General features: G+C 42.3%; 1 protein-coding gene across 1 annotated transcript; it reads left to right on the forward strand.

Moving 5' to 3' along the window:
• The first annotated feature begins 2,788 nt into the window (after positions 1-2,788).
• On the forward strand, positions 2,789-19,386 carry LOC120041658 (deoxyribonuclease-1-like). Its single transcript, XM_038986527.1, has 8 exons — positions 2,789-2,935; positions 5,422-5,510; positions 5,754-5,840; positions 8,752-8,867; positions 10,602-10,714; positions 14,670-14,824; positions 15,242-15,335; positions 19,181-19,386. Exons 1-8 carry the CDS (start codon positions 2,795-2,797, stop codon positions 19,244-19,246), a joined length of 861 nt encoding a protein of 286 aa, XP_038842455.1. The 5' UTR covers positions 2,789-2,794; the 3' UTR covers positions 19,247-19,386.
• Positions 19,387-19,630: the final 244 nt, after the last annotated feature.

Raw genomic sequence — 19,630 nt, forward strand, 5'->3', positions numbered from 1 at the left:
TCCAAGTGTGATGACCTGCAGTACATGGGCAAAGTCTTCTTGAATAGCGAGTTGGTCCCAATCACACACTCGCTGTGCGGTAAATGAACAACCGTTTCTTTTTGAAGGGATAGACTTTATTATTTAACTTAATTATTAACGGTATAATCAAATAGATCTATTATGTTATACCGTTAATAATAATAATAATAAATAATAATAATCATAATAATAAATAATAAAAAGTTGACCAATGTTGAGTCTGTTGATAGCGGAAATATGCTCCATTGCTGGTGTCAAATCACTTACCACCCTCATGGTAATCCTGTTGAGCGATGCAATAGGACTTTATTGGACATGTTAGGCACACGAGACAAGAGAAAAGAAGAGCGGAGGCATTATGTGACCGTGTTTGTGACCGTGTTCGGAGCTACTGTTTTAGTCATATGGAACTATGTTACAAAGGCGAATTGTGGCATTTTATTTGGGGGGGTTCCTTTCCTATGGCCATAGGTTAATTAATGAATGGTTGTATTTAATTGTTTACTTGAGATTACTGTTTATCTGAATTCTTTAAAAAATAATAACAATTTAGCAGTAATACATTTGTCTCTGAAAATACTGTTGCATATTCATTTCTGGATAAGCACCCAGCTATATTTGATTATATACATAAATCTACATTTACAATGGCATGGTATGCTTCTAATCCTTTATACTATAGCCTCCATGTTCTAGGGTTCTATGTTGTTATGTGTCTAGTATGCACCATTCATCACCACACATCAAGTTCCCTCCCAGGAAATAAGAAGTTATTTAAATTCACCCTGAGTGTTTGTGTTACCCAGGGTCATAGTTCATAAAAGAGTGGGCGTGGTTGTAGACAGCAGGTATTCTGTTTATCAGCAGGTCCCAAATCACTCTCTACCCCTACCCCTTGGCCATAACCCCTCAATGTTAACAAATCTGTATGGTCTGGATAAGTAGAGTATAAGCAATGTACTTGTGGAACTTTCACCATACAGATCTACAGGAACAGCTCTAGCCCTCAAAATTCACATTTTCTGCAGTTCTACATATTTTGCTATGGGGCGGAGAGAATATTTTTCAATTTTATTAAAATGTTCATGCAATTCTACTCATTTAGCCATGGGGCAGAGAGGGGGCAGAGTTTTACAGCTAATTTCCTGCAATTCTACCCATTTTGCCTTGACTTATGCCATGTTAATGATATCTGAGTGAGAGTAACTAACAAAATCAATGTGGGCCCCTAGAGGTCAGGGCCCCTGGAGGTCAGGGCCTCCTGGAGGTCAGGGCCCCCTGGAGGTCAGGGCCTCTGGAGGTCAGGGCCTCTGGAGGTCAGGGCCCCCTGGAGGTCAGGGCCTCCTGGAGGTCAGGGCCCCCTGGAGGTCAGGGCCCCTGGGCACTGCCCTACGTGCTCGGTCGGTATTCGGCCATGATTACTACAAGTTTAGATAACTGGTTAGAGTAACTTACAACTAGTTAGCTGACAGGGCAAATTGAGGGATTGTCAGTGACTGACATTACAAGAGAAAAACAGTTTGTGTAGAACCACATGGTGAACTGGCACCTTGTGTGTTCTACTATTCTAACTCTCAACAGTACTGTCAGTTGAGACCCAGACTGAGTTCCTGTAGAGAACTGGGTTCATTTGTTGTTGGTAGGGGGCCCCTTAGTGTCCAGAGGAGGTCAGATATTGACCTCTACAGAGGTCAGATATTGACCTCTGACCTCTATATCTCATAGCATCATAGTCTATAACATATCTCCTAACATCAGAGTCTATAACATATCTCATAACATCATAGTCTATATTTGGGACCTTAGTGTCCGGGGACCCTAAGGGACCGCTTATGGCGCGTATGCCTGGAGCCAGGCCTGAACCAAGGGCTAGGGACAAGGGTGAAGGGTAGGGAGTGACTTGGCACCAGCTAGAATCTCCTTGAATTGTGACATGGAGAGATGTTACTGGGTTAATTTGTCAGTAGCGGGAGAGTAGAAAACTAAAGTTCTCTCCACAGACAGACGAGGAGAACACAGCTGCCTGGATATCAGTCTGTGCTGTTTCAATGTATCTTTAAATTGTTCCTATAACCTCTGACCTCCAGGATGCGTGTGGTCAGTGCATTATGGCTGTTCCTATTGGCCCTGGTGAAGTTTACCTCTGATCTCTAACCCCTGATCTCTAACCTCTAATCCCTGACCTCCAGGATGCGTGTGGCCTGTAATAGCTGACCTCTAACCCCTGACCTCTAACCCTGGACCTCCTGGATGTGTGTGGCCTGTAATATCTGACCTCTAACCCCTGTACTTCAGGATGCGTGTGGCCTGTAATATCTGACCTCTAACCTCTGACATCTAACCCCTGAACTCCAGAATGTGTGTGGCCTGTAATATCTGACCTCTAACCTCTGACCTCTAACCCCTGACATCCAGAATGCTTGTGGCCTGTAATATCTGACCTCTAACCTCAAATCCTGGACCTCCAGGATGTGTGTGGCCTGTAATATCTGACCTCTAATCCCTGACCTCCAGGATGTGTGTGGCCTGTAATATCTGACCTCTAACCTCTGACCTCTAATCCCTGACCTCCAGGATGTGTGTGGCCTGTAATATCTGACCTCTAACCTCTGACCTCCAGGATGTGTGTGGCCTGTAATATCTGACCTCTAATCCCTGACCTCCAGGATGTGTGTGGCCTGTAATATCTGACCTCTAACCTCTGACCTCTAATCCCTGACCTCCAGGATGTGTGTGGCCTGTAATATCTGACCTCTAACCCCTGACCTCCAGAATGCGTGTGGCCTGTCTGTCAGTGCTGTTCCTATTGACCCTGGTGCAGCTGGGAGGCTGTCTGCTGCTAGGAGCCTTCAACATCAAGACATTCGGAGACAAGAAGTCCTCCAACTCAACCCTCATGGACATCATCACTCAGGTAGAGCTTTATCTCATAACATCATAATGTAACGCTTTATCACTGCACCTATCCGGTGTGTGACAATAAAACATACATATATTTTTAAAGCTTTATCTCATAACATGAAATGGTCTTTGAAACTATGTCTCATAACATCATAGTCTATAACATATGTCATAGCATCATAGTCTATAACATATCTCATAGCATCATAGTTGTCGTGTCTTTGCTATCGTTAAATTGAAGACTTATAGTTTTTATCAAAGATTCCTGTAATTAGGGATTACGCGATCACTTGAGTAATAACGTAACTAATTAACTATGAATTCGAGGGCACCAGGGAAAGTTATTAGATTACAAAGTTATAATTTCCCAATATAACCTTTCAGATATTTTCATATCTGATCAATAGTCCTCTAATTAATTAATTATTTACTTTACCTCACGTTAGTCTCATTCCAAACGTCGTAAATTGTTGATTATCTGCACGAACCCAGTCTTCACTATGAGTCATCCATACATCAATTGTCTTAAATCATTTATTTATTACTAACTAATTAATTCACAGAAATGCATAAACAAACAAACAAACTTAAAAATAGTTACATGAAATGATGGGAGAAATATGCCCTAGTGGGCTGAACCGGCATTGCGGCTTGTTAGACAAAGGGAAAGTTGCGTTCGACTAAGAATTCACTACAGAGTCCATAATTATAACAATTGACATGCTAATCCTTACACATGAACGCTCACTCATTCGGGAACAATTGCAATCAATATATATATAGTTACGCTCGGTGTGTGTCGTCTTGATCGTTGGAGAGAAGTTCGTTTTGGTTGGAGTTCCTTCTGTCTCGGTTATTGTGGATAGTTCAGAGTGACATTCGTTATAGAATGGATGTTTCGGCGGTTGTCTTTCTTCGCGTTCAGTGATACCGAATTCCTAGCTGCAGACTAGTAGTCAATATCAAAACTTGTTATTATTCGTATAAGAGTTTAACCATGTGGTATGGTTAAAGATTCAGCAATGTTACCTTAACCTTCGTTCTCCCCATGGAGAGAAAACATGGTCTAATGGTAATTTCTCAGAGTCGACTTTTATTCAGATAGCAGGAAGGGGCTGTCCTTGGACGTCTGACCCAACTGGCTCAGGGGCGGGTCCTCGGGTTTAGTTCAAATCAAAAATTAATTAAACAGTCCAAAATCATATTACACAATTATACAAACAGTATCATACTCACTCATTCATTTTATACAACAAACAGATGTAAACCTCATATCTGAGGTTATTATATAAACAGCGGTATTGTAATGTAGTCCCACAGTCTCACATGAGTTTCCCACGTGGTGACAAATGGACCGGTTCATAACTGGACTCTCCACCGATCTTTTATACTTTTGCAGGAACATGAAATATGTTCGTACCTCAAGTTCTGTGAGGTGGGAGAAAATTCCTTTGTCCTGAAAGTTTACCCTCTCTCTTAATACTGTTTGGCCATGAGGAGATTCTCAGGAATTTACGACGTCTCTGTGATCACCGCATGGGTTGTGGTGGAAAGGGAGAGGCAGGGAGAGGGGGATGGGGTTTGCAATACCCAAGCAGGCAACATCATGACATAGTCTATAACATATCTCATAACATCATAGTCTATAACATATCTCATAACATCATAGTCTATAACATATCTCATAACATCATAGTCTATAACATATCTCATAGCATCATAGTCTATAACATATCTCATAGCATCATAGTCTATAACATATCTCATAGCATCATAGTCTATAACATATCTCATAGCATCATAGTCTATAACATATCTCATAACATCATAGTCTATAACATATCTCATAACATCATAGTCTATAACATATCTCATAACATCATAGTCTATAACATATCTCATAGCATCATAGTCTATAACATATCTCATAGCATCATAGTCTATAACATATCTCATAGCATCATAGTCTATAACATATCTCATAGCATCATAGTCTATAACATATCTCATAACATCATAGTCTATAACATATCTCATAACATCATAGTCTATAACATATCTCATAACATCATAGTCTATAACATATCTCATAGCATCATACTCTATAACTCATAACATCAGATGGTCTTATTAAACACCAGTCCTGGGTCTCATCCTGGGTCTCGTCCTGGGCCTCGTCCTGGGCCTCGTCCTGAGCCTCGTCCTGGGCCTCGTCCTGGGCCTCGTCCTGAGCCTCGTCCTGGGCCTCGTCCTGGGCCTCGTCCTTGGCCTCGTCCTGGGCCTCGTCCTTGGCCTCGTCCTGGGCCTCGTCCTGAGCCTCGTCCTGGGCCTCGTCCTGGGCCTCGTCCTTGGCCTCGTTCTGGGCCTCGTCCTGGGCCTAGTCCTGGGACTAAAAGTGTTTGTAGATTCTCCATTGGAAAGTACTTCTTAGTTCAAGACCAGGCTGTGTCCGGGAACCTTAGTTGTTATTCATTTATATTATGATTTTTTATGTATTAGATAGTGCATCGTTATGATATCGTGTTGATCCAGGAAGTGAGAGACACTGACCTATCAGCAACCAACAAACTGATGCAGCACGTCAACAAGTAAGACCAATCACAGCCCTGAAACAATATTACATCCACTGACCAATGACAGCCCCTCTGATATAAAGACTTTGTAATGTGTGTTGTCTAATAACTATATAATGATATTGTAATGTGTGTTGTCTAATAACTATATAATGATATGGTAATGTGTGTTGTCTAATAACTATATAATGATATTGTAATGTGTGTTGTCTAATAACTATATAATGATATTGTAATGTGTGTTTTGTTTGTTGTCAGAGGTTTGTCTCCCTATAGGTACCGTCACATTGTCAGTGAGGAACTGGGCCGCAGTACCTACACAGAGAGATACCTCTACCTGTACAGGTAATATACAGAGAGATACCTCTACCTGTACAGGTAATATACAGAGAAAAAACCCTACCTATACAGGTAATATACAGAGAGATACCTCTACCTGTACAGGTAATATACAGAGAGAAACCCCTACCTACACAGGTAATATACAGAGAGATACTTCTACCTGTACAGGTAATATACAGAGAGATACATCCACCTGTACAGGTAATATACAGAGAGATACCTCTACCTATACAGGTAATATACAGAGAGATACCTCTACCTATACAGGTAATATACAGAGAGATACCTCTACCTATACAGGTAATATACAGAGAGATACCTCTACCTATACAGGTAATATACAGAGAGATACCTCTACCTATACAGGTAATATACAGAGAGATACCTCTACCTATACAGGTAATATACAGAGAGATACCTCTACCTATACAGGTAATATACAGAGAGATACCTCCACCTATACAGGTAATATACAGAGAGATACCTCCACCTGTACAGGTAATATACAGAGAGATACCTCCACCTGTACAGGTAATATACAGAGAGATACCTCTACCTATACAGGTAATATACAGAGAGATACCTCCACCTATACAGGTAATATACAGAGAGATACCTCCACCTATACAGGTAATATACAGAGAGATACCTCTACCTATACAGGTAATATACAGAGAGATACCTCTACCTATACAGGTAATATACAGAGAGATACCTCTACCTATACAGGTAATATACAGAGAGATACCTCCACCTGTACAGGTTCTGTTCTGCTCTGTTCTGCTCGGTACTGTGCCGTTCTGTGCTGCACTAAACACTGAACCCATCTCCTAAAGCGTGTGTTTGTCCTGTTATATGATAGAGAGGAGACGGTCTCTGTGCTCCACTAAACACTGAACCCATCTCCTAAAGCGTGTGTTTGTCCTGTTATATGATAGAGAGGAGACGGTCTCTGTGCTGCACTAAACACTGAACCCGTCTCCTAAAGCGTGTGTTTGTCCTGCTATATGATAGAGAGGAGACGGTCTCTGTGCTGCACTAAACACTGAACCCATCTCCTAAAGCGTGTGTTTGTCCTGTTATATGATAGAGAGGAGACGGTCTCTGTGCTGCACTAAACACTGAACCCGTCTCCTAAAGCGTGTGTTTGTCCTGCTATATGATAGAGAGGAGACGGTCTCTGTGCTGCACTAAACACTGAACCCGTCTCCTAAAGCGTGTGTTTGTCCTGCTATATGATAGAGAGGAGACGGTCTCTGTGCTGCACTAAACACTGAACCCATCTCCTAAAGCGTGTGTTTGTCCTGTTATATGATAGAGAGGAGACGGTCTCTGTGCTCCACTAAACACTAAACCCGTCTCCTAAAGCGTGTGTTTGTCCTGCTATATGATAGAGAGGAGACGGTCTCTGTGCTGCACTAAACACTGAACCCGTCTCCTAAAGCGTGTGTTTGTCCTGCTATATGATAGAGAGGAGACGGTCTCTGTGCTGCACTAAACACTGAACCCATCTCCTAAAGCGTGTGTTTGTCCTGCTATATGATAGAGAGGAGACGGTCTCTGTGCTGCACTAAACACTGAACCCGTCTCCTAAAGCGTGTGTTTGTCCTGCTATATGATAGAGAGGAGACGGTCTCTGTGCTGCACTAAACACTGAACCCATCTCCTAAAGCGTGTGTTTGTCCTGTTATATGATAGAGAGGAGACGGTCTCTGTGCTGCACTAAACACTGAACCCATCTCCTAAAGCGTGTGTTTGTCCTGCTGTATGATAGAGAGGAGACGGTCTCTGTGCTCCACTAAACACTGAACCCATCTCCTAAAGCGTGTGTTTGTCCTGTTATATGATAGAGAGGAGACGGTCTCTGTGCTGCACTAAACACTGAACCCGTCTCCTAAAGCGTGTGTTTGTCCTGCTATATGATAGAGAGGAGACGGTCTCTGTGCTGCACTAAACACTGAACCCATCTCCTAAAGCGTGTGTTTGTCCTGTTATATGATAGAGAGGAGACGGTCTCTGTGCTGCACTAAACACTGAACCCGTCTCCTAAAGCGTGTGTTTGTCCTGTTATATGATAGAGAGGAGACGGTCTCTGTGCTCCACTAAACACTGAACCCGTCTCCTAAAGCGTGTGTTTGTCCTGTTATATGATAGAGAGGAGACGGTCTCTGTGCTGCACTAAACACTGAACCCGTCTCCTAAAGCGTGTGTTTGTCCTGCTATATGATAGAGAGGAGACGGTCTCTGTGCTGCACTAAACACTGAACCCGTCTCCTAAAGCGAGTGTTTGTCCTGTTATATGATAGAGAGGAGACGGTCTCTGTGCTGCACTAAACACTGAACCCATCTCCTAAAGCGTGTGTTTGTCCTGCTATATGATAGAGAGGAGACGGTCTCTGTGCTGCACTAAACACTGAACCCATCTCCTAAAGCGTGTGTTTGTCCTGTTATATGATAGAGAGGAGACGGTCTCTGTGCTGCACTAAACACTGAACCCATCTCCTAAAGCGTGTGTTTGTCCTGCTATATGATAGAGAGGAGACGGTCTCTGTGCTGCACTAAACACTGAACCCATCTCCTAAAGCGTGTGTTTGTCCTGTTATATGATAGAGAGGAGACGGTCTCTGTGCTGCACTAAACACTGAACCCGTCTCCTAAAGCGTGTGTTTGTCCTGTTATATGATAGAGAGGAGACGGTCTCTGTGCTGCACTAAACACTGAACCCATCTCCTAAAGCGTGTGTTTGTCCTGCTATATGATAGAGAGGAGACGGTCTCTGTGCTGCACTAAACACTGAACCCATCTCCTAAAGCGTGTGTTTGTCCTGCTATATGATAGAGAGGAGACGGTCTCTGTGCTGCACTAAACACTGAACCCGTCTCCTAAAGCGTCTGTTTGTCCTGTTATATGATAGAGAGGAGACGGTCTCTGTGGCTAAGAACTACACGTACGATGACGGCTGTGAGCCCTGCGGTACAGATACCTTCATCAGAGAACCCTTCATTGTCATGTTCTCCTCGAACTACACAGGTAGAAAGGGGGGGGGGGGGGGGGTGATGGGGAGTGGTGGGAGGGGGAGGGAGATGGTGATGGGGGAGAGATCAGGCAAGTTTTCAAGATATTAGACTTTCAAGAAGCAAAGTGTCATGAAGCATTTTGCATCATACAGCTGCACCATCGAGAGCATCCTGACCGGTTGCATCACCGCCTGGTATGGCAACTGTTCGGCATCCGATCGTAAGGCGCTACAGAGGGTAGTGCGTACGGCCCAGGACATCACTGGGGCCAAGCTTCCTGCCATCCAGGACCTATATACTAGGCAGTGACAGAGGAATGCCCAAAAAATTGTCAAAGACTCCAGTCACCCAAGTCATAGACTGTTTTCTCTGCTACCGCATGGCAAGCTGTACCGGAGTGCCAAGTCTAGGACCAAAAGGCTCCCTAACAGCTTCTATCCCCAAGCCATAAGACCGCTGAACAATTAATCAAATGGCCACCAGACTATTTACATTCGTTTTTTTTAGGTGCCTTTTGGTAAACTCCAAGTGGGCTGTCATGTGCTTTTTACTGAGGAGTGGCTTTCATCTGGCTACTCTACCATAAAGGCCTGATTGGTGGAGTGCTGTCAGAGTGACCATCAGGTTGTTGGTCACCACGCTGACCTAGGTTCTTCTCCCCCGGATGCTCGGCTTGGCTGGGTGGCCAGCTCTAGGAAGTGTTTTGGTGGATCCAAACTTCTTCCAATTGAATGATGGAGGCCACTATGTTCTTGGATACCTTCAATGCTGCAGAAATGTTTTGGTACCCTTCTCTAGATCTGTGCCTTGACACAATCCTGTCTCAGAGCTCTACGGACAATTCCTTCAACCTCATGGCTTGGTTTTTGCTCTGACATGCACTACCAACTGTGGGACCTTATATAGACAGGTGTGTGCCTTTACAAATCATGTCCATCAATTATATTTACCACAGGTGGACTCCAATCAAGTTGTAGAAACATCTCAAGGATGATCAATGGAAACAGGATGCACCTGAGCTCAATTTCGAGTCTCATAGCAAAGGATCTGAATACTTATGTAAATACATTTTTTTTGTCAATTTATTTTTAAATGGCCAAAAATGTATACAAACCTGTTTTTGCTTAGTCAGTATGGGGTGCTGTGTGTAGATTGATGATGATTTCAATTTTTTTTTGAATAAGGCTGTAATGTAACAAAATGTGGAAAAAGTCAAGGGGTCTTAATACTTTCCAAATGCACTGTATGTTACAAATTACAATTTGTATTATATGTTACGAATTTGCTAAATGTACAATATGTTGCTCATTTGCAAAACATACAATATGTTACGAATCTGCAAAATGTATGATATGTTACGAATTCTAGCTAGGTGGCTAACGTTACACCTGCCTCCATCGTTATGCACACCTGCCACCATCGTTACGCACATCTGCCACTATCGTTACGCGCACTTGCGCTTCATGAGACACACCTGGACTTCATCAATTTCCTGTATACCTTCCCTATATACAGTTGAAGTCGGAAGTTTACATACACCTTAGCCAAATACAATTCCTGACATTTAATCCTAGTAAAAATTCCCTGTCTTAGGTCAGTTAGGATCACCACTTTATTTTAAGAATGTGAAATGTCAGAATAATAGTAGAGAGAATTCCTCCCTCTCTCCCCACCTCCCTGCCTCCCCCCTCCCTCCCTCTCTCCCTCCCTGCCCACCTCCCTGCCTCCCTCCCACCCTCTCTTCTAGCTGTGAGGAACTTTGTTTTGATACCACAACACACGTCTCCAGACTCGGCAGTGAAGGAGGTTGACGCTCTGTACGATGTGGCCACTGACGTCAGAGCTCGCTGGAACACCAATGTGACTATACAGCACACACACACAGGCACACAGGCACACAGACACACACAGGCACAAACACACACAGACACACACACACTCCTCCTCTGTAGTAGTTCTGCTAGGGGACTTCAATACTGGCTTTTATTTTATTTTCTCTCTATGGACTCTACACACACACACTGACACACACTGACACACACACACTGACACACACACACACTGACACACACTGACACACACACTGACACACACACACACACACACACACACACACTGACACATGTATACTGACTCCACACACGGACATATAATCATCATTTACACTGAGTGTACAAAACATTAAGAACACCTTCCTACTATTGAATTGGAGTTTAAATGTGTTCCGTGTTGAGTTATGGAGTTTAAATGTGTTCCATGTTGAATTATGGAGTTTAAATGTATTCCATGTTGAGTTATGGAGTTTAAATGTGTTCCATGTTGAGTTATGGAGTTTAAATGTGTTCCATGTTGAGTTATGGAGTTTAAATGTGTTCCATGTTGAGTTATGGAGTTTAAATGTATTCCATGTTGAGTTGTGGAGTTTAACTGTGTTCCATGTTGAGTTATGGAGTTTAAATGTGTTCCATGTTGAGTTATGGAGTTTAAATGTGTTCCATGTTGAGTTATGGAGTTTAAATGTGTTCCATGTTGAGTTATGGAGTTTAAATGTGTTCCATGTTGAGTTATGGAGTTTAAATGTGTTCCATGTTGAGTTATGGAGTTTAAATGTATTCCATGTTGAGTTATGGAGTTTAAATGTATTCCATGTTGAGTTATGGAGTTTAAATGTGTTCCATGTTGAGTTGTGGAGTTTAAATGTGTTCCATGTTGAGTTGTGGAGTTTAAATGTGTTCCATGTTGAGTTGTGGAGTTTAAATGTATTCCATGTTGAGTTATGGAGTTTAAATGTATTCCATGTTGAGTTATGGAGTTTAAATATTATCCATGTTGAGTTATGGAGTTTAAATATATTCCATGTTGAGTTATGGAGTTTAAATGTGTTCCATGTTGAGTTATGGAGTTTAAATGTGTTCCATGTTGAGTTATGGAGTTTAAATGTGTTCCATGTTGAGTTATGGAGTTTAAATGTATTCCATGTTGAGTTATGGAGTTTAAATGTGTTCCATGTTGAGTTATGGAGTTTAAATGTGTTCCATGTTGAGTTATGGAGTTTAAATGTATTCCATGTTGAGTTATGGAGTTTAAATGTATTCCATGTTGAGTTATGGAGTTTAAATGTGTTCCATGTTGAGTTATGGAGTTTAAATGTGTTCCATGTTGAGTTATGGAGTTTAAATGTATTCCATGTTGAGTTATGGAGTTTAAATGTATTCCATGTTGAGTTATGGAGTTAAATGTATTCCATGTTGAGTTATGGAGTTTAAATGTGTTCCATGTTGAGTTATGGAGTTTAAATGTATTCCATGTTGAGTTATGGAGTTTAAATGTGTTCCATGTTGAGTTATGGAGTTTAAATGTGTTCCATGTTGAGTTATGGAGTTTAAATGTATTCCATGTTGAGTTATGGAGTTTAAATGTGTTCCATGTTGAGTTATGGAGTTTAAATGTATTCCATGTTGAGTTATGGAGTTTAAATGTATTCCATGTTGAGTTTGAATCCCAATATTACACTTTATATTCATCACAGAAGACTGAAATAAGACCAGATTTCCATCATTAAAAATTATGCATCTTTATTCATTATGAAAAAATATGAATAAATAAATAAAATATGACTGTATTTAATCATATTAATATTAATATTACTACCCATGAGGCCAAATAGGGAGATGTTGGTCTTTGACTACAGGAAAGGGCTTTCCCTGTCTCCACCTCTTCATCGACACTGATTGAAGTAGATTTAACTAAGTGACATCAATAAGGGATCATAGCTTTAACCCGGATTCACCTGGTCAGTCTGTCGTGGAAATGTATCGTACAATCACTGCTGCTACTCTTGTTTATCCTATATCCTGATGTCACCTCACTCCCTTTACATACAGTATCTAACTCTATCACTCCAGTATCCCTGCTACTGTTGTTTATCATATATCCTGATGTCACCTCACCCCCTTTACATACAGTATCTAACTTTATCACTCCAGTATCCCTGCTACTCTTGTTTATGATATGTCCTGATGCCTAGTCACCTCACCCCCTTTACATACAGTATCTAACTCTATCACTCCAGTATCCCTGCACATTGTAAATATGGTATTGGAACTGACCCTGTATATATACTGTACACTGAACAAAAATATAAACACAAAATGGAACAATTTCAACGATTTTAAAGAGTTAGAGTTCATTTAAGGAAATCAGACTGAACAAAAATAGGAACGTAACATGTAAAGTGTTGGTTCTGTGTTTCATGAGCTGAAATAAAAGATCCCCTGAAATGTTCCATTCGCACAAAAAGCTTATTTCTCTCAAATGCACAAATGTGTTTCCATCCCTGTCAGTGAGCATTTCTCCTTTGTCAAGATAATCCATCCGCCTGACAGGTGTGGCATATCAAGAACCTGATTAAACAGCATGATCATTACACCTTGTGCTGGGAACATTAAAAGGCCACTCTAAAATGTGCAGTTTTGTCACACAATTCCACAGATGTCTCAAGTTTTGAGAGACCGTGCAATTGGCATGCTGGCTGCAGGAATGTCCACCAGAAATGTTGCCAGATAATTCAATTTGAATTTCTCTACCAAAAGCCCCCTCCAACGTTGTTTTAGACATTGGAGTAGTACGTCCAACCGGCCGCAAAAAAACGCAGACCACGTGTAACCACACCAGCCAAGGACCTCCACATCCGGCTTCTTCACCTGCAGGATCGTCTGAGAGCAGCCACCCGGACAGCTGATGAAACTGTGGGTTTGCACAACAGAAGAATTTCTGCACCAACTGTCAGAAACCGTCTCAGAGAAGCTCAGGGAATCCTCACCAGGGTCTTGACCTGACTGCAGTTTGCCGTCGTAACAGACTTCAGTGGGCAAATGCTCACCTTCGATGGCCACTGGCACTCTGGAGAAGTGTGCTCTTCATGGATGAATCCAGATTTCAACTGTACCGGGCAGATGGCAGACATTGTGTGGGTGAGCGGTTTGCTGATGTCAACGTTGTGAACAGAGTGCCCCATGGTGGTGGTGGGGTTATGGTATGGGCAGCCATAAGATACAGACAATGAACACAATTGCATTTTATCGATGGCAATTTGAATGCACAGAGATACAGTAATGAGATCCTGAGGCCCATTATCGTACCATTCATTCACCTCATGTTTCTGCATGATAATGCACGGCCCCATGTCACAAGGATCTGGACACAATTCCTGGAAGCTGTAAATGTCCCAGTTCCTCCATGGCCTGAGTACTCACTAGACATGTCACCTATTGAGCATGTTTGGGATGCTCTGGATAGACCTGTACGACAGCGTGTTCCAGTTCCCACCAATATCCAACAACTTTGAACAGCCATTGAAGAGGAGTGGGACAACATTCCACACCACAATCAACAGCCTGATCAACTCTATGTGAAGGAGATGTGTCGCCCTGCATGAGGCAAATGATGGTCACACCAGATACTGACTGGTTTTCTGATCCACGCCTCTACCTTTTTTTTAAGGTATCTGACAAACAGATGCATATCTGTATTCCCAGTCATGTGAAATTCATAGTTGAGGGCCTAATGAATTTATTTAAATTGACTAATTTCCTTATACGAAATGAAACTCAGTAAAATCTTTGAAATTGTTGCATGTTGGGTTTATATTTTTGTTCAGTGTTGTACTACATTGATATTGATTATTGCATTGTTGGGTTTTAGAGTTTACAAGAGAAAGGCATTTCACTGTTCTTGTGCACATAACATTAAAACATGAAACTTGACTTGCACACAAAGGTTTGATCGATTGATTAATTGATGAATTGATTGTCAGGACATAGTGCTGCTGGGGGACTTGAACGCAGGCTGTCGCTACGTGAGTGGACCAGACTGGCAGCGGATACGCCTCTTCACAGACCACAGATACCACTGGCTGATACCTGACCACGCTGACACCACCGTCTCTAACACCGACTGTCCCTACGACAGGTCAGAGACACCCACACACACACATGCACATTTACACACACAATTACAAACACACACATTTACACACACACATTTACACACACATTTTCAACACACACACACCAACTGCCCCCACGACAGGTCAAACCTAGCACACACAGTCACTCAGTCACAGTCACACACAGTCACTCACTCACTCAGTCACACAGTCACTCAGTCACACACACTCACACACACACACACACACACACACACACACACACACACACACACACACACACACACACACACACACACACACTCACACACACACAAACACACTCACACACACACACACACACACACACACACACACACACACACACACACACACACACACACACACACAAACTCACACACACACTCACTCACAGACTAACTGTTGGTCTGGTTGTGAAGGGTGGTGGCCACCACTGAGATGATGAGAGGAGTGGTCCCTGGGTCGGCTGAGGTGTTCGACTACATGACACAACTGAAGCTCAGCCACAGCATGGTAACAACTCTTAACCCTTAAAGGTGGACTCAGCCACAGCATGGTAACAACTCTTACCCCTTAAAGGTGGACTCAGCCATATGATGTTGCATGAACGAAGTAAACACAATATCGGGTCAATTTCCACAACTGATAGCATTGAAGCGCGAGGCTAAACTTTCAATATGTATATTTTATTGTCACATACACCGGATAGGTGCAGTGAAATGTGTTGTTTTACATGGTCAGTCATAGTAGTATGATAGGTGCAGTGAAATGTGTTGTTTTACAGGGTCAGTCATAGTAGTATGATAGGTGCAGTGTAATGTGTTGTTTTACAGGGTCAGCCATAGTAGTATGATAGGTGCAGTGTAATGTGTTGTTGTACAGGGTCAGTCATAGTAGTATGATAGGTGCAGTGTAATGTGTTGTTGTACAGGGTCAGTCATAGTAGTATGATAGGTGTTGTTTTACAGGGTCAGTCATAGTAGTATGATAGGTGTTGTTTTACAGGGTCAGTCATAGTAGTATGATAGGTGCAGTGAAATGTGTTGTTTTACAGGGTCAGTCATAGTACTATTATAGGTGCAGTGAAATGTGTTGTTTTACAGGGTCAGTCATAGTACTATTATAGGTGCAGTGAAATGTGTTGTTTTACAGGGTCAGTCATAGTAGTATGATAGGTGCAGTGAAATGTGTTGTTTTACAGGGTCAGTCATAGTACTATTATAGGTGCAGTGAAATGTGTTGTTTTACAGGGTCAGCCATAGTAGTACTTCACCCCTGGAGCAAATTAGGGTGAAGTGCCTTGCTCAAGGCCACATGGACAGGTTTTTCAACTTGTCGGCTCGGGTATTCGAACCGGCAACATTTGGGTTACTGACACCAACACTCTAACCCAGTGGTCACCAACTTTTGGTCGTGGAAGCTGTAGGAACGGTGATTTGAGATATCTGATTGGCCAGCGCAGTATTCGAACTCGGTTAAGCCACAGATCTCCCGGTTCGCCGGGTTGGCGGAGTTTGTCTTTTCAGACAAATGATTTGGTTCAAAATGGGAACCCTTTGCCTACCCGGTGCGCAGGGCTTCTGAATCAAGTGCACCAACCACCAACAGGGCTTCTGAATCAAGTGCACCAACCACCAACAGGTCTTCTGAATCAAGTGCACCTATCGCCAACAGGTCTTCTGAATCAAGTGCACCAACCACCAACAGGGCTTCTGAATCAAGTGCACCTATCGCCAACAGGGCTTCTGAATCAAGTGCACCAACCACCAACAGGGCTTCTGAATCAAGTGCACCAACCATCAACAGGGCAACACGAATACATAAAAAAAGTAAAGCAAGCCTTTATCATTGGCTTTCCTACAGAAATGTTTGGTGATCGACTAGGAATGTCTTGAAGATCGACCAATAGGCTACCTGCCCTAAACTTCTCCTCTGCTTTGTTCCCGTAGCTACCACGTTGTAGCAGCGTGAAGCACACCTGTGCACATGTGCAGATACTTTTTGGGACTCAGAGCAAAGTCTCAGCAAGGGCTCATTTCAAAATATGTGGTGATGCTCATTGCAACGTCATCTCACTGAGTCTACCTTAAACCTTTAAGTGTGAAATTTTGGGTTGTTGAAGATTTATTTCTTAGCAGTTTATATAGTACAAGGATTCTCTACACTTGCTTGTTTTGTCACATACAATGAAATTAGGGGAACTATTAGAATTTTAGCAACCAGGAAATGTAGGAGCCATTTCTGCATATTGCACCTTAAACTCAAGCCAGGCTTCCCCTCAACAGTAAATACACTCTTAACTCTAGTCTGAGTGTGCATTTCTACACAATTTAAAAACTCTCAGCAATAGGGGACTGAACATTCACCTCAGTCAATAGGAGACTGAACATTCACCTCAGTCAATAGGAGACTTAACATTCACCTCAGTCAATAGAGGACTTAACATTCACCTCAGTCAATAGGAGACTGAACATTCACCTCAGTCAATAGGAGACTGAACATTTACCTCAGTCAATAGGAGACTGAACATTCACCTCAGTCAATAGGAGACTTAACATTCACCTCAGTCAATAGGAGACTTAACATTCACCTCAGTCAATAGAGGACTTAACATTCACCTCAGTCAATAGGAGACTTAACATTCACCTCAGTCAATAAGAGGACTGAACATTCACCTCAGTCAATAGGAGACTTAACATTCACCTCAGTCAATAGGAGACTTAACATTCACCTCAGTCAATAGAGGACTTAACATTCACCTCAGTCAATAGAGGACTTAACATTCACCTCAGTCAATAGAATACTTAACATTCACCTCAGTCAATAGGAGGACTGAACATTCACCTCAGTCAATAGGAGACTTAACATTCACCTCAGTCAGTAGGAGACTGAACATTCACCTCAGTCAATAGGAGACTTAACATTCACCTCAGTCAATAGGAGACTTAACATTCACCTCAGTCAATAGGAGGACTGAACATTCACCTCAGTCAATAGAGGACTGAACATTCACCTCAGTCAATAGGAGACGTAACATTCACCTCAGTCAATAGGAGACGTAACATTCACCTCAGTCAATAGGAGACTTAACATTCACCTCAGTCAATAGGAGACTGAACATTCACCTCAGTCAATAGGAGACTTAACATTCACCTCAGTCAATAGAGGACGTAACATTCACCTCAGTCAATAGGAGGACTGAACATTCACCTCAGTCAATAGGAGACTTAACATTCACCTCAGTCAATAGGAGACTGAACATTCACCTCAGTCAATAGGAGACTTAACATTCACCTCAGTCAATAGGAGACTTAACATTCACCTCAGTCAATAGAGGACTTAACATTCACCTCAGTCAATAGGAGACTGAACATTCACCTTAGTCAATAGGAGACTTAACATTCACCTCAGTCAATAGGAGACTTAACATTCACCTCTGTCAATAGGAGACTGAACATTCACCTCAGTCAATAGGAGACTTAACATTCACCTCAGTCAATAGGAGACTGAACATTCACCTCAGTCAATAGGAGACTGAACATTCACCTCAGTCAATAGGAGACTGAACATTCACCTCAGTCAATAGGAGACTGAACATTCACCTCAGTCAATAGGAGACTTAACATTCACCTCAGTCAATAGGAGACTTAACATTCACCTCAGTCAGTAGGAGACTGAACATTCACCTCAGTCAATAGGAGACTTAACATTCACCTCAGTCAATAGGAGACTTAACATTCACCTCAGTCAATAGGAGACTTAACATTCACCTCAGTCAATAGGAGACTTAACATTCACCTCAGTCAATAGGAGACTTAACATTCACCTCAGTCAGTAGGAGACTGAACATTCACCTCAGTCAATAGGAGACTTAACATTCACCTCAGTCAATAGGAGACTTAACATTCACCTCAGTCAATAGGAGACTTAACATTCACCTCAGTCAATAGGAGACTGAACATTCACCTCAGTCAGTAGGAGACTGAACATTCACCTCAGTCAATAGGAGACTTAACATTCACCTCAGTCAATAGGAGACTGGACATTCACCTCAGTCAATAGGAGACTGAACATTCACCTCAGTCAATAGGAGACTGAACATTCACCTCAGTCAATAGGAGACTGAACATTCACCTCAGTCAATAGGAGACTGAACATTCACCTCAGTCAGTAGGAGACTGAACATTCACCTCAGTCAATAGGAGACTGAACATTCACCTCAGTCAATAGGAGACAGCTACTTGTATTTGCCTTCTAATCAGGAATGATTTTATTAGCCCATTTTAAATGGTTGGTGTTGAGCTAGGTAGAGTAATAGTGTCTTACTGGTACAGCTCTTATCTCTCTCCCCCTCTCAGGCATTGGCTGTCAGCGACCACTACCCTGTTGAGGTGAAGCTGATTGGTCACGCCCCTGCTGCATGAGCCCGCCTCCAGGAAGTGTTCAGACACTCTCAAATTGGACCCTATTCGCTTTGTGGTGCACTACTTTGGACCAGAGCCTTCTATAGGGAATAGGGTGCCAGTTGAGTGTCATCACCATGACATGTTTCAATAAAACTCAGTCAAACTGTGCTCCTGTTATTGTTTGTGTCCAACATTCAAGCTGAAACAAGTGCCTTATAAGAGATGGAGGAGCACATATGAATTTTATATTCATTTTGGAGTTTGGTTCTGTAAGCCCCTCAGTCACAGCTCAGACACCAGTGGAATGACGTCCAATCCAACCAGACCTATTAAACACGTATGGCTACTGTTTGATCAATTAAAGGACAGGACAGAATTCAGGAAACCCTGCCCTAAACTAGT

The sequence above is a fragment of the Salvelinus namaycush genome, unplaced genomic scaffold (genome assembly GCF_016432855.1).
Source record: "Salvelinus namaycush isolate Seneca unplaced genomic scaffold, SaNama_1.0 Scaffold5, whole genome shotgun sequence".
In the NCBI taxonomy this organism is placed as follows: domain Eukaryota; kingdom Metazoa; phylum Chordata; class Actinopteri; order Salmoniformes; family Salmonidae; genus Salvelinus; species Salvelinus namaycush.